This window comes from Lampris incognitus, chromosome 1, assembly GCF_029633865.1.
Source record: "Lampris incognitus isolate fLamInc1 chromosome 1, fLamInc1.hap2, whole genome shotgun sequence".
Classification (NCBI taxonomy): Eukaryota; Metazoa; Chordata; class Actinopteri; order Lampriformes; family Lampridae; genus Lampris; species Lampris incognitus.
Genome location: NC_079211.1, coordinates 50648617 through 50664527, shown reverse-complemented (window position 1 = coordinate 50664527; position 15911 = coordinate 50648617). Strand labels below are relative to the sequence as shown.

General features: G+C 43.1%; 1 protein-coding gene across 1 annotated transcript; it reads left to right on the top strand.

Annotated features, from left to right (window-relative positions):
• Positions 1-2925: 2925 nt before the first annotated feature.
• Positions 2926-15172, top strand: LOC130106759 (NLR family CARD domain-containing protein 3-like). The gene is made up of 7 exons (XM_056273004.1): positions 2926-2943; positions 3312-3516; positions 4083-5886; positions 6418-6591; positions 9354-9527; positions 9702-9748; positions 14147-15172. The coding sequence occupies exons 1-7, from the start codon at positions 2941-2943 to the stop codon at positions 14677-14679; spliced, it is 2940 nt and encodes a 979-aa protein (XP_056128979.1). The 5' UTR covers positions 2926-2940; the 3' UTR covers positions 14680-15172.
• The last annotated feature ends 739 nt before the right edge of the window (positions 15173-15911 follow it).

Genomic DNA, 15911 nt, shown 5'->3' with positions numbered 1-15911 from the left:
CTGTTATGGTCTGAGTGTTTCCCCCTCCTCTCTCTGAGTACCTGCAGGATGGACTGCGACATGGAGGCGTGGCTGACCTACTTCTCGGCTGAGTGCAGCAAGGCACACCTGATCCCCATTTGCAGTTACCCACCTCTCCTCCATAAAAGCCTGGTTCAGTCTTCACCACTTTGCCAGATAATTCCGTCTCATCGGTAGTGCCTGCGTACCCTATCCAGAAGAAGTTTCCCGAGAAAGCGTTTCTCGCCGTTTGTTTGTTTGTTTCTTGACCAAGCTCTCCCCGTTGCCATTTCCAGATCCAGGACCTTGTTGCTTCAGCCCAGATCCCAGGAAGGCGCCAGCCTGCCTTCAGTCACCGCCTCCTGCCTCTTTCTGTTGCCGACCTTTTGGCTAAGACGAATAAACCCGTTTTAGCACCACTGCACTGCCTCCTTGGGTCCGCGCCTTCGCCTAAGCCCGAACACATTCAACACTTTTAATGATCTCTGTTTAAAGTACAATTTACCTCAGTCTCACTTGTTCCGGTATCTTCAAGCTCGTAATTATGCTCGCACACATTTCACATCTTTCCCTCAGCTTCCAGTAGGCTCTCTTATCTCTAAGGTACTTTCTCTTCCCAGGGCACGTGGCAGGATCTCAATTTTATATGACCTTATATCATCCCCGGATTTGACTTCTCTAGCAGGGGTTAGGGGTAGTTGGGAACAGGAGCTAGAACGTGATGTGACAGATGGGGGGGCAGGGCACTAGCCAGAATCAACTCTACATCCACATGTTCCCGTTTAAGATTAATTCAGCTTAAGGTCTTGCATAGGGTTCATTTTACAAAAGCTAAGCTTTGTAGGCTGTTTCCAGGTATGAGAGATGAATACCTGCGATAGATGTGGCTCATCCCCAGGGGATCATAGTCATGTGTTTTTCTCCTGTCCAAAATTAGCTGAGTTCTGGTCCCTTTTCTTTAAGATGATAGGAGAAGCCCTCAAAATTACACTGGATCCCTGCCCCTTGATAGCCAACTTTGGGGTACCCCCTATGCCAACCAGTCTTACCAAGGAAAATTCTGATGTTGTTGCCTTTGCCTCACTCATTGCCCGTAGACGCATTCTGTTACAGTGGAAAGGTCCAAATCCACCTTCCGCTACCTCCTGGTTAAAGGATTTAATGTCATTTCTCCCATTAGAGAAGTTGTAGTATTTTTTAAGAGGCTCAACTACTAAGTTCTACAAAAAATGGCAGCCCATTATCTCATATGTAAATTCTCTTACCTCTCTGGACCCCAACTGATTATCAATGAATCCATTCCTTGGGGTCAGCATCCCGAGCATCCTTTTTAATTGCACTGACCTCCCTACTTTATTTTATTTCATTTTATCAACTTTGTGTGTATGTGTGTGTGTGTGTGTGTGTGTGTGTGTGTGTGTGTGTGTGTGTGTGTGTGTGTGTGTGTGTGTGTGTGTGTGTCTTATTTACTTATTCAGTTCTGTATGTGCATTATTTTTTTTCTTCCCTGTTTTCTTTAAGAATTTGGGATAGGTGGGGGGTTGGAACAAGGTGTTACTGTAGTTTTCTGTTCTAACACACCAAAAAAAAAGGGGGGGGGGAATGTTGTGAAACACTGATCTGTTCTTTGTGTATAACATGTGTATAACACTGATTTCCAATAAAAAAAGTTTAAAAAAAAGAATAGTCAAATAGTGGGACTCAAGGAAGCCCTATTAATGCTTCAGTGAAGACCTATGATTGTTATTTAGACCTACACACATTCGCAATAAAGAGATGCATGTATACAAATTGTTATATCTTTAATCTGTTTTATTTGAACCATAATTTCATTTGGACCATAATGTGTCACTACAAGTAACACGTCGCTTACTAACAACCAGCGATTCCCTCTCAAAACAGTGATTTGCTAAATTGACGTAGGACTAATCTACATATATCTGGCTCATCTATTTAATTACTTTAAGAGATTAAGAAAAACTAGTCAGATCCATAAGGAACATCATTATAAAAGATCTACAATCTACTTATTTACTTTATCTAATTCATTTATTTGATTGTATTTATGTTTTTATTTTATCATAATATATTTTTATTGATCTTATCAATTTTATTTTTGTTTTGTTTTGTCTTTTTTGTTTAAACTATTTTATCTACTTTAGTTTTTATTCAAATCTATTTTATTGTCATTATTCTCAAACTGTCTCAAATTGATCTCTTATTGGCTTGTCAGTCATCTGTGAAGCACTTTGAACTGCGCTAACCTGTATGAAAGGTGTTATTCAAATAAAGTTTGATTGATTGACACAAGATAAAAAACCTTACATCTAAAGATAAAAAAGTTGACACAGTAGTCGACTATTCTGACCCATACCTACTTAATACATCTTCAAAACAAGACTTGTTGAATAATCTTCCTCTGTTTTTAGCAGGATCCATCAGGAGAGACCAGACTCCCCTGTACCCAGCTGTGTGTCCATCAAGAGTGACCGGTCTATAGGGATACCTCTTAGATTCAAAGATGGACACCACTATACTGAACAGAGGTCAGAATTAAACAGCTGATATGAACAGATGGTTTGGTTGTTATCAGACTCTACTGAACAGACAGAGGTAACAAGTCATGACACATAGAATTGGTCTGAACCTTCTGTTGGTTTAGTTTCTTCTCTCAAAACATCTCATCTAATAATCACATCAGTATTTACAGTGGTGTTCACCTTGTGTTTCTACCTGCATCCATCAGGACACAACACCTCAACCTCCTGTGTGTGTGTGTGTGTGTGTGTGTGTGTGTGTGTGTGTGTGTGTGTGTGTGTGTGTGTTGATATCTAGAGACCTAACATATCATGTGTTCTCCACAGAGACCACCAGGAGAGGTCAGAGGTTCTCAGTGGTCAGTCTGTCCAGGAGCATGAAACAGACCTGGACTCCATATTTATGGTGTGTAAATGTACATCAACACCTTTTACTTCACCTACAAATGAAATGAAAAACAATCATTCTAGTCATAATGGTCTTCATGCTCCACTGTTTACATCAGTGGGTTTTAATCACTGACAGATGGGCTTGATGTTTTGTTCCATGAGTTTTTTTTTTAAATTTGTTTATTAAGTTTTACATGAAAATACAAGTGCGCCACCAGTGCATTACAAAAAAAATTATCCAAAACAGGTATAAATATATATGCATATGTACATATACAATAAACTTCCCTATTATCAAAATACTGTAAAAAAGTGACAATCAAAAATGTTATTGTTCCATGAGTTTAACATGAAAGTTTAATTCATATACTGATTCATTTCCAGCTCCTTGAGGAGAAGATTTTCACTTTTGTGAAGGAGGAACTGAAGAGGTTCCAGAAGGTTCTGAGTCCAGATTACCCAGAGTGCTTAGAGAGAAAGAGGGAGGAAGAGGAGGAGCAGAGGAGGAGCGCCAGAGAGGCACTTCTGAAGATCACACTGCACTTCCTGAGGAGTATGAAGCAGGAGGAGCTGGCTGACTCTCTGGAGAGCAGTAAGAGACTCTTTATTCAAAAGCCTCAACACCATGTAAAGGGTCAATAGAGGTAAAATGGGAGGTGGAACTATTTTCAAACCCTGCTGAAAATGTAGATTTATCACAGGAGGTTCAGGCAGTTTTCATTTGGATGGTAAATGAAAAGAAATCTAATGGATGATCTGGTTAAAATATTTACTGGTTAATGTGGGTGTAAAATGCTGATGACATTGGTTCACATCAGAACAATAATACCAGAGAGAACCTCTTTAAGACATGAACACTGTCCCCATAATCCCAGTAAAGATCTCCTAACTAATACATGGTTACAACAAGAGATGTGACAGCAACCATCAAAATATTATTACAGTAGAAATGAAGAGGGTTGTTTGTGGAAATATACTTGGATAAATCAACCCTTTATATAAATTATATACATGTCTTCATTGTTTGTTTTAAATAAAACCTGCTTGTCCATCCACCAGTGATGAGCTGAATTAATACTAGGGAGTTTGCTAAAGTTTCTGTTTCTCACATTTACAGTAACATCCATTCACTGATTCCCTGGTTTGTTTATTCAGAAACCCCTGTTCGCTTGTGCCGGAGTAATCTCAAAGCAGCTCTGAAGGAGAAGTTTCAGTGTTTGTTTGAGGGTGTTGCTAAACCAGGAGAGTCAACACTTCTGAATCAGATCTACACAGAGCTCTACATCACAGAGGGAGGCAGCGGAGAGGTCAATAATGAACATGAGGTCAGACAGATTGAAACAGCATCCAGGAAACCAGCGAGACCAAAAACACCGATCAAATGTGAAGACATCTTTAAAACCTTACCTGGACAAGATAAACCAATCAGAACATTGATGACAAGGGGAGTGGCTGGCATCGGGAAAACAGTCTTAACACAGAAGTTCACTCTGGACTGGGCTGAAGACAAAACCAACCACAATACACACTTCACATTTCCATTCACCTTCAGAGAGCTGAATGTGCTGAAAGATAAAGAGTTCAGCTTGGTGGGACTTCTTCATCACTTCTTTATTGAAACCAAAGAAGCTGGGATTTTCAGCTTTGATGATTTCCAAATTTTGTTCATTTTTGACGGTCTGGATGAGTGTCGACTTCCTCTGGACTTCCTGAACAATGAGATCTGGACTGATGTCACAAAGTCCACCTCAGTGGACGTGCTGCTGACAAACCTCATCAAGGGGAAACTGCTTCCCTCTGCTCGCCTCTGGATAACCACACGACCTGCAGCAGCCAACCAGATCCCTCCTAAGTGGGTTGACATGGTAACAGAGGTGAGAGGGTTCACTGATCCACAGAAGGAGGAGTACTTCAGGAAGAGATTCAGAGATGAGGAGCAGGCCAGAAGAATCATCTCACACATCAAGACATCACGAAGCCTCCACATCATGTGTCACATCCCAGTCTTCTGTTGGATCACTGCTACAGTTCTGGATCATGTGTTGAGAACAAATGAGAGAGGAGAGATGCCCAAGACCCTGACTGAGATGTACATCCACTTCCTGGTGGTTCAGTCCATCCAGGGGACTGTGAAGTATCATGGGAGATCTGAAACAGAGCCACACTGGAATACAGACAGCAGGAAGATGATTGAGTCTCTGGGAAAACTGGCCTTTGAACAGCTGGAGAAAGGCAATCTGATCTTCTATGAAGCAGACCTGACAGAGTGTGGCATTGATATCAGAGCAGCCTCAGTATATTCAGGAGTGTTCACACAGATCTTTAAAGAGGAGTGTGGGCTGTACCAGGACAAGGTCTTCTGCTTTGTCCATCTGAGCATTCAAGAGTTTCTGGCTGCTCTTTATGTCTTTCTCTCATTCATCAATGATGGAGTCAATCTGCTGTCAGCAACACAGTCAACCTCCTGCAGGTCTAAACCACTTGGAGACAAATGTGAAAAACCAGACCTCTACCAGACAGCAGTGGACAAGGCGTTAGAGAGTCCAAACGGACATCTGGACTTGTTCCTGCGTTTCCTCCTGGGCCTGTCACTGGAACCCAATCAGAATCTCCTACGAGGCCTGCTGGAAAAGACAGGAAGTAACTCACAGACCAATCAACAAACAGTCCGGTACATCCAGAAGAAGATCAGGGAGGATCTCTCCCCAGAGAGAAGCATCAATCTGTTCCACTGTCTGAATGAACTGAATGACCATTCTCTAGTGGAGGACATCCAACAGTACCTGACATCAGGAAGACTCTCCACATACCGACTCTCTCCTGCTCAGTGGTCAGCTCTGGTCTTCATCTTACTGTCTTCAGAAAAGGAGCTGGACGTGTTTGACCTGAAGAAATACTCTGCTTCAGAGGAGGGTCTTCTGAGGCTGCTGCCCGTGGTCAAAGCCTCCAATACAGCTCTGTAAGTATATGGATTATACTTTTTCATTGGTGATAAAACATTTTTTTATTATACTGATTATTGAAACTGTTTTAGGGGTTACAGGTTCTAAAATTAAAAGTATTAAAGACATTAAAATGATAGAATAATTACAACTATTAAAACAGTAGTTGTAATCGTTGTAACAGTAATCATAAAAGAAGCAGGTAATAGTGGAATTAGGAGTAGTAGTAAAAGCAGTTATAGTAGTAGTAGCAGCAGTACTTGTCTAGTATTTGCAATAATATTGATAGTCACAGTAATCGTAGTAGTATACATTCTATTATAACAAGCAGCCATCGCAGTTATAGGAGGACTAGTTGTAAAAGTAGCAGCAGTAATAGTACCCCTGTAGTAGTAATATTTTGTTATTTCCGTGTTTAGATGAGTATTATAATAAAGTTTTATTTTCCAAACTGTTATAATGATGAAAACAGGTAGTAAAATCAAAAGTATTAACGCCATTACAATGTGATAGAATTATACTATATTTGTGTGTGTGTCCCCATTCAGGTTGAGTTCCTGTCATCTGTCAGAGAGAAGCTGTGAAGTATTGTCCTCAGTTCTCAGCTCCAACTCCACTAGTGTGAGGGAGCTGGACCTGAGTAACAATGATCTGCAGGATTCAGGAGTGAAGCTGCTCTCTGCTGGACTGGGGAGTCCACAATGTAGACTGGAAACTCTCAGGTCAGTATTCCTAAACCTCTTCAAAACAGGATGTAAATGAGGATTGATTCAATCCTCATTTACATCAACTTTAATGGCCATTATCTAAGCCACTTATCCGAATCCGGTCACAAGCTGGTGGAGCCTATCTCAGCAGTCGTCAGGCAACAAGTGGGGAGACACCCTGGACAGGCCACCAGTCCACCACAGGGCCAACACATTAATACCTAGGGACAATTTAGTATGGCCGATTCACCTGACCTACATGTCTTTGGACTGTGGGAAGAAACCAGAGCACCTGGAGGAAACCCACACAGACATGGAGAGATCATGCACACTCCACACAGAGGACGACCTGGGATGATCCCCAAGGTTGGACAATCCCAGGGTTTGGGCCTAGGAACTTATTGCTGTGAGGCGGCCGCGCTAACCACTGCACCCAATCGCAGTCAATACATCCTAATTTACAAACCAGTTGTAGTTGTTCCAATAGTTGTTGAAGTTTTTGTAAGTACAATATTTTTGTAAGTACCATAGTTGATATTGTTTGTATGAAACGATAAATGAGGTCCTGACTCACTGTGGTGGTAAAAGATTGCAGGAAATGTTTTTTTCCTCTTCCGTTGCGACATCTTTTTTTATTTAATGATTAAGAAACAGCTTGTAAACATATAGTAAATACATGAACAGACAATGGCAGGGAATCAGAACACTAACAGAAAGCATAAATCAGTTCACAAAAGTTTTATATAGGGTACATAAATGTATGGTTTTAATAGCTTTCCTATTTTTCGAATAATAGGATCGATGTAATGTATTGTTTGTATCCATATTGCGAATCTCAGAATTGCATCTCTGCTCTTCGCAGATGATGTGGTTTTGTTGGCTTCATCAGAACATGAACTCCGGTGCACACTGAGGCGGTTTGTAGCTAAGTGTGAAATGGCTGGGATGAGTGTCAGCACCTCTAAGTCTGAGGCCATGGATCTCTACCGGAAAATGGTGGATTGTTCCCTCCGGGTTGGGGGACAAGTTGTTGCCTCAAGTGAAGGAGTTCAAGTATCTTGGGGTCTTGTTCATGAGTGAGGGGAGGATGGAGTGGGAGATTGACAGGTGAGTTGGTGCAGCATCAGCAGTAATGCGGACGTTGTACCAGACCTTTGTGGTGAAGAGGGAGCTGAGCTGAAAGACAAAGCTCTCAATTTACCAGTCAATCTTTGTTCCAACCTTCACCTATGGTCATGAGCTTTGGGTAGTGACTGAAAGGGTGAGATCACGAATACAAGCGGCTGAAATAAGTTTCCTCCGTAGGGTGTCTGGGCTCAACCTTAGAGATAGGGTGAGGCGCTCGGACATTCGGAGGGAGCTCAGGGTAGAGCTGCTGCTCCTTCACATCGAAAGGAGCCAGTTGAGCTGGTTTGGGCTTCTGATTAGGATGCCTCCTGGGCGCCTTCCTTTGGAGGTTTTCCGGGCGCGTCCAACTGAGAGAAGTCCCCGGGGTAGACCCAGAACTAGCTGGAGGGACTGTGTCCAATCTGGACTGGGAACACCTTGGGATCCCCCAGGAGGAGCAGGAGGGCATTGCTGGGGAGAGGGACCTCTGGAGTGCCTTACTTAGCTTGCTGCCACCACAACCCGACCCCGGGGAAGTGGCTGATGATGAGATGAGATGAGATGAAAATTAAAAAAGATGGTTTATGATTAGAAAAATTATATCTGTGAATATGTGATTTTGCAAGTAATAAAATCAAACTGATGAGATAGTGTTGATTTGCTTTGGTAGAAGTGTAAGTAAAAAAGCCAAATGAAATACTTTTATAGGAAAGGGAAAATTCAGAATCAGTATATTGGGAAATAAATGTACAGACATTTGGCAAAAAAATAAAATAAAACAAGAACTAAAGAATAACAATGAAAAGTTTGCATACCAACATGTACCCTTGTCTGATCATGTGACCTGAGTTGACAGAGAAAGTTATTGACCACCGTCGTGATACCAGTTAACTCAGAATTGGGTTGGTTTGCTGGCAGCCATACCAACATGTACCCTGGCTCTGCCCAGTGACACAAGCTAAGCAGGTGTGGGCTTGGCTAGTACTTGGATGTCGGACTATCTGGGAAAACTTGAGTTGCTGCTGGATTTGGTGTTGGTGGGCCAGTAGGGGGCAGTCTTCCCTCTGGGCCTAAAAGAAAAAGAAAAAAAGCCAATGCAGTGATGGGGACACAGTGCAGTAGTAGATGTTGTCCTTCTGATGAGATGTTAAAACCGAGGTCCTGACTCACTGTGGTCATTAAAGACCCCATGGCACTTACAGCAAAGAGTAGGGGGTCCCCTGGTGTTCTGGCAAATTTCCCAGCCTGGCTCTCTCCATCTGGCCACCTAATCATCCCTCAGTATGATTGGCTCAATGGTTCCTCCCTCTCCAACTCAAGCTCATGTGTGGTGAGCGTTCTGGTGCAAAATGGCTGCTGTGCATCATCCAGGTGGTGCTACACATTGGTGGTGGTTGAAGTGAGTTTCCCCCCTTCTCTGTGAAGTGCTTTGGGTGTCCAGATAAAACCCTAAAAATATAATCCATTATTATTGTTTGGTTTAGTGAAGCTGAAACTTATTCAGGAACCTGATTATGTTGAACATGTTTCATGAGACACTCTTACACATCAACAGCTGAAAGAAAGTAATCTGTGTGTGTGTGTGTGTGTGTGTGCGTGTGTGTGTGTGTGTGTGTGTGTGTGTGTGTGTGTGTGTGTGTGTGTGTGTGTGTGTGTGTGTGTGTGTTCAGGCTGTCGGGCTGTCTGGTCACAGAGGAAGGTGTTTCTTCTCTGCTCTCAGCTCTGAGCTCCAACCCCTCCTATCTGAGAAAGCTGGACCTGAGCTACAACCAGCCAGGAGACTCAGGAGGGAAGCTGCTCTCTGCTGGATTGGAGGATCCACACTGGAGACTGGACACTCTCAGGTATGGACAGGCTGGATGACACTCACTCATCATGTCTTCTACAAGGATTTTCTCCTCCTACTCTGATGCTGGATCAGACTGGTTCTTCTGTAACAGTGGACAGGACTGATACTGGATGGAGGTTTATTAGATGGAGGATGTGCTGGTGTGACTGTGTCTCTCCTCCACCCCCAGGCTGGACCATGCTGGAGTGTGCAGGTTGACACCAGGTGTGAGGAAGTGTAAGTGTGTGTTTAGTTTCTTCATGAGAACAAAGCAAATCACATTCAGCTGTTTAGATGGAAAGTGCGTCCACACAGCAGTGTGTGACATCCATTCATTCACATCCTACTGGGATGAAGAAGATGGTTGACATGATGTGTCTTCATCACACTGCTGAGAAATTAACAGTCATTAGGTCTCATTTATCAAGGAACTTCAACACTAATGTGTGTGTGGTTCCTTCATACTGAGGTTTCTACATGAAAAGTGGATTTATCAACTTTTTCACACATCTGACAGAAATGTATGAAAACCTGAGACCACACGTAAGATGTGTGTCCACTCCACACTTCTACTTTTATGCAGAAACTTTCACTTTTATTCATTAAATAGTCTTATTTGAACAGACTTTGTACTCGTATATGGAGATATGAAGAAAGATGAACAAAAGACTTAAGAAAAACATGTTTGCAAACATTATTGAAGTGAGATAAAATGTTTAGAATGATTAATAGACGACTGGAAAGACTTCCTGTGATTGTTCCCCTGTGTAATATTCATTTAATTACTGAAGAAGAAGATTTAAAGGAACACAATAGTGTTAAGTCCACATGTTAAATGGGCTGACCTTGTGTTATAGAGGATTTGACAAGTGTCTTTTCAGGGACAGGATGGATTTTTTGATTTTCTTTCCCCTGAAAATGACGAGTGACTTTTGAGTTGATTCTGATTCACCAGAGCCCTGCTGTATCAAGACTACTATTAAGACCACTATTAAGACTAATATTAAGACCACTATTAAAACCAATAGTAAGACCACTATTAAGACCAATATTAAGGCTACTACTTTTGGCCGCTCCCGTTAGGGGATCGCCACAGTGGATCATATGTTTCCATTTCTTCCTGTCTTCTGCATCTTCCTCTGTCACACCAGCCACCTGCATGTCATCACTCACCACATCCATAAACCTCCCCTTTGGCCTTCCTCTTTTCCTCTTCCCTGGCAGCTCCATATTCAGCATCCTTCTCCCAATATACCCAGCATCTCTCCTCCACACATGTCCAAACCATCTCAATTTTGCCTCTCTTGCTTTGTCTCCAAACTATCCAACTAGAGTGGTCCCTCTAATATACTCGTTCCTAATCCTGTCCTTCTTCGTCACTCCCAGTGCAAATCTTATCATCTTCAACTCTGCCACCTCCAGCTCCGCCTCCTGTCTTTTCATCAGTGCCACTGTCTCCAAACCATATAACATAGCTGGTCTCAAAACCATCTTGTAAACCTTCCCTTTAACTCTTGCTGGTACCCTTCTGTCGCAAATCACTCCTGACGCTCTTCTCCACCCACTCCACCCTGCCTGCACTCTCTTCTTCACCTCTCTCCTGCACTCCCCGTTACTTTGGACGATTGACCCCAAGTATTTAAACTCAAATGCCTTTATCACCTCCACTCCTTGCATCCTGACCATTCCACTGTCCTCTCTCTCATTCACGCATAGGTATTCCGTCTTGCTCCTACTGACTTTCATTCCTCTTCTCTCCAGTGCATACCTCCACCTCTCCAGGCTCTCCTCAACCTGCACCCTACTCTCGCTACAGATCACAATGTCATCCGCGAACATCATCGTCCATGGAGACTCCTGTCTGATCTTGTCCGTCAACCTGTCCATCACCATTGCAAGCAAGAAAGGGCTCAGAGCTGATCCTTGATGTAATCCCAACTCCACCTTGAACCCATCTGTCATTCCAACCGCACACCTCACCAGTGTCACACTTCGCTCATACATATCTTGTACCACTCCTACATACTTCTCTGCAACTCCCGACTTCCTCATACAATACCACACCTCCTCTCTCGGCACCCTGTCATATGCTTTCTCTAAATCTACAAAGACACAATGTAACTCTTTCTGGCCTTCTCTATACTTCTCATCAACATTCTCAAAGCAAACATCACATCTTTGGTGCTCTCTCATGACATGAAACCATACTGCTGCTCGCTAATTGTCACCTCTCCTCTTAACCTAGCTTCTATTACTCTTTCCCATATCTTCATGCTGTGGCTGATCAACTTTATACCTCTGTAGTTGCTACAGTTCTGCACATCGTCCTTGTTCTTGAAGATCGGTACCAGTATGCTTTTTCTCCACTCCTCAGGCATCCTCTCACTTTCCAAGATTGTGTTAAACAATCTATTTAAAAACCCCATGGCCATCTCTGCTAAACATCACCATGCCTCCACAGGTATGTCATCAGGACCAACTGCCTTTCCATTCTTCATCCTCTTCATAGCTGCCCTCACTTCCTCCTTGCTAATCCACTGCACTTCCTGATTCACTTTCCCTACATCATCCAACCTTCTCTCTCTCTCATTTTCTTCATTCATCAGCCCCTCAAAGTACTACTTCCACCTTCTCAGCACACTCTCCTCGCTTGTCAGCACATTTCCATCTCTATCCTTGATTGCCCTAACTTGCTGCACATTCTTCCCAGCTCGGTCCCTCTGTCTAGCCAATCGGTACAAGCCCTTTTCTCCTTCCTTAGTATCTAACCTGCCATACAACTCACCATACGCCTTTTCCTTTGCCTTTGCCTCTCTTTTTTTTACACGGTGTCTCCTTGTACTCCTGTCTACTTTCTTCATCTCTCTGACTATCCCACTTCTTCTTTGCCAACCTCTTCCTCTGTATAATTTGCTGTAGTTCCTCATTCCACCACCAAGTCTCCTTGTCTTCCTTTCTCTGTCCTGATGACACACCAAGTACCTTCCTAGCTGTCTCCCTCACTATTTCTGCAGTGGTTGCCCAGCCATCCAGCAACTCTTCACTACCACCCAGTGCCTGTCTTAAGTCCTGCCTGAACTCCACACAACAGTCTTCCTTCTTTAACTTCCACCATTTGATCTTTGGCTCTGCCTTCACTCGCTTCCTCTTCTTGGTCTCCAAAGTCATCCTACAGACCACCATCCAATGCTGCCTAGCTACGTTCTCCCGTCACCACCTTGCAGTCTCCAATCCCTTTTAGATCGTGCCTTCTACATATAGTCCACCTGTGTGCACTTTCCTTCACTCTTGTACGTCACCCTGTGTTCATCCCTCTTCTTGAAATATGTATTCACCACAGCCATTTCCATCCTTTTCGCAAAATCCACCACCATCTGTCCTTCCACATTTCTCTCCTTGACACCATACCTACCCATCACCTCCTCATCACCTCTGTTCCCTTCACCAAAATGTCCACTGAAGTCCACTCCAATCACCACTCTCTCCTCCTTGGGTACCCTCTCCACAATGTCATCCAACTCACTCCAGAATTCTTCTTTCTCTTCCATCTCACACCCAACTTGTGGGGCAAAAGCACTGATAACGTTCAGCAATACACCTTCGATTTCCAGCTTCATACTCATCACTCTGTCTGACACTCTCTTCACCTCCAGCACACTCTTAACATGCTCTTCCTTCAGAATTACCCCTACCCCATTTCTCTTCCCATTCGTACCATGGTAGAAGAGTTTGAACCCACCTCCGATACTCCTGGCCTTACTCCCCTTCCACTTGGTCTCTTGCACACACAGTATACCTACCTTCCTTCTCTCCATCATATCAGCCAGCTCTCTCCCTTTACTAGTCATAGTGCCAACATTCAAAGTTCCGACTCTCACCTCCACACTCCTACTCTTCCTCCTCTCTCGCTGCCTCTGGATATGTCTTCCTCCTCTCCTTCTCCTTCGCCTAACAGTAGCATAGTTTTCACGGGCACCCTGCTGGTTAACAGTACCAGTGGCGGTCGTTAGTAAACTGGGCCTTGACCGATCCAGTATGGAAATCTTATTTATGATCTGCAGATTTGATTTGGCAAATATTTTATGCCGGATGCCCTTCCTGACACAACCCTCCCCATTTATCCGGGCTTGAGACCGGCACTAAGAATGCGCTGTTAAGACCAATATTAAGACCACTGTTAAGACTAATATTAAGACCGCTGTTAAGACTAATATTAAGATCACTGTTAAGACTAATATTAAGACCACTATTAAGACTAATATTAAGACCAATATTAAGATTGATATTAAGACTAATATTCAGACTATATTAGTACAGTCCATTATCTCAGAGGTAGACTGAACAAGGAGCAGTTATGTTAGTTAATGATAAATAAGGTCATGTGGACGTGCTTCCAGTTTATGAATGATTGGTATTCATCATAATACACACAAGAGTACGGCGGAAACTTCATACCTCAGAACATGTGATAAATACAGCGGCAGTATAATTTATAACATGATAAGAGGGAACTTACATATTTATGAACATATTGATAGATGAGTTCCAACCTGTAACTAAATCAACACAAACCAAACAGAAGAGGAACATTAGATCAACAACCGCTGCTGTATTGTGTCTTGTTGTCTCCATCAGATGCCTGTGAACTCACACTGGACCCAAACACAGCACACAGAGACCTCCTTCTGGCTGAGGACAACAGAAAGGTGACACGGGTGGAAGAGGAGCAGTCGTATCCTGATCATCCAGACAGGTTTTACTCCTGGAGACAGGTTCTATGTAGAGAGAGTCTGACTGGCCGCTGTTACATGGAAGTAAAGTGGGAAGGAGTGGTTTATATAGGAGTGACTTACAGAGGAATCAGAAGGAGAGGAGGAGGTGATGACTGTCTGCTTGGATGGAATGAAAAGTCCTGGAGTCTCTTCTGCTGTAGTGATGAATACACTGTCTGTTATAATAATAGAGTAACAGAGATATGTATCTCCCCCTCCTCCTCTGACAGAGTAGGAGTGTATCTGGACTGGTCTGCTGGAACTCTGTCCTTCTACAGAGTCTCCTCTGACACACTGACACACCTCCACACCTTCACCTCCACATTCACTGAACCTCTCCATGTTGGGTTTGCGTTTGAATTATGTGGCTCCTCAGTGTGTGTGTGTGTTAGATAGAGGAGGTAGAGATGCCTCCTGTGTCCTGGAGGAACACACACTCCTGCCCAAACACACCTGCTGACATGATAGATCACTCTGCACAGGATCTCACACATACACACACACACACACACACACACACACACACACACGCACACACACGCATACACACACAAATACAGACGGTGTGACCAAAGATATGTGTGTTTTGGGGTTGTAATAGTTGTGTTTAATGTGTGTTGGGTGTATGCTTCATTGATTCAGTTTCTGCATTTTACTCATGCTTATATTCTTATATTTACATTGTTTATGTTCCCTATGTTTATGTAAGCTTTATGCCTATTTTTGATATGTTGTCTTCTAATGTAAAGCACATTGAGCTTACTTGTAATAAAATTGCTACATAAATGAAATTGTCATCATAGTCATGGAGCAGTAACACACACAGGAGTCCACAGTAGTTTCTTCATCTGCTAGTCTCTGGATAATGTTGTGTGGTAAAATGCTGAGCTGGTGAATTAACATCCAGATGAAGTTAGAGATGTTCTGCCTTCAGCTTTGGTAGCAACACTGGTCCTCTGCTTCTGTGTTAGATGTAGACGCTCCGTCCTGCTCCTACTTCTCCTGTCATACATTAGCTTTTGTCATTAAAGCCCAGAGATTTGATTGGCTCATAACAGGAAGTGTCAGACTGCAGTCAGCGCGAATCCAAGTGTGGTGTTGTGTTGTGTATGTGAGTGAGTGAGTGAGTGAGTGAGTGAGTGAGTGAGTGTGTGTGTGTGTAGTGATGGTGAAACGAGGCTTTCTGAAGCTTTCAACCTTTTTGAACCAGCGTATTGGAAATGGTTCACTACTGGAAGCCTCGTGCACAGTGCGCACAGTGCACGTGGGCGACACCTGCTGGTTACGTGGATGCAGTCAAATGAGACGCACCACTTGTTTGATGCAGGACCATTTTGGATGCGATGTGCCATGAGACTGTTTTCTCAACTTCAGCTTAACTGTAACGTTGTTGAAGATGTGCATGTCAGTTCACAGGTCTGATACTATCAGTTGTTTGTTTTCTTTTTTCTTTCAAATGTGTCTGTAAATAAAGCAAATGGCTGCTTCAATGATGTGGTTTGTCTTGTGTACACCTATGAAAATATACTTGTGTGTGTGTGTATATATACACACACACACACACACACACACACACACACACACACACACACACACACACACACACACACACACACACACACATATAT

What these genes read in the sequence shown, in the direction of transcription:
- LOC130106759 (XM_056273004.1), top strand. An exon ending in TGGAGACTGGACACTCTCAG is followed by an intron (nt 9,528 to 9,701) that starts GTATGGACAGGC and finishes CTCCACCCCCAG; the next exon opens with GCTGGACCATGCTGGAGTGT. An exon ending in GACACCAGGTGTGAGGAAGT is followed by an intron (nt 9,749 to 14,146) that starts GTAAGTGTGTGT and finishes TGTCTCCATCAG; the next exon opens with ATGCCTGTGAACTCACACTG.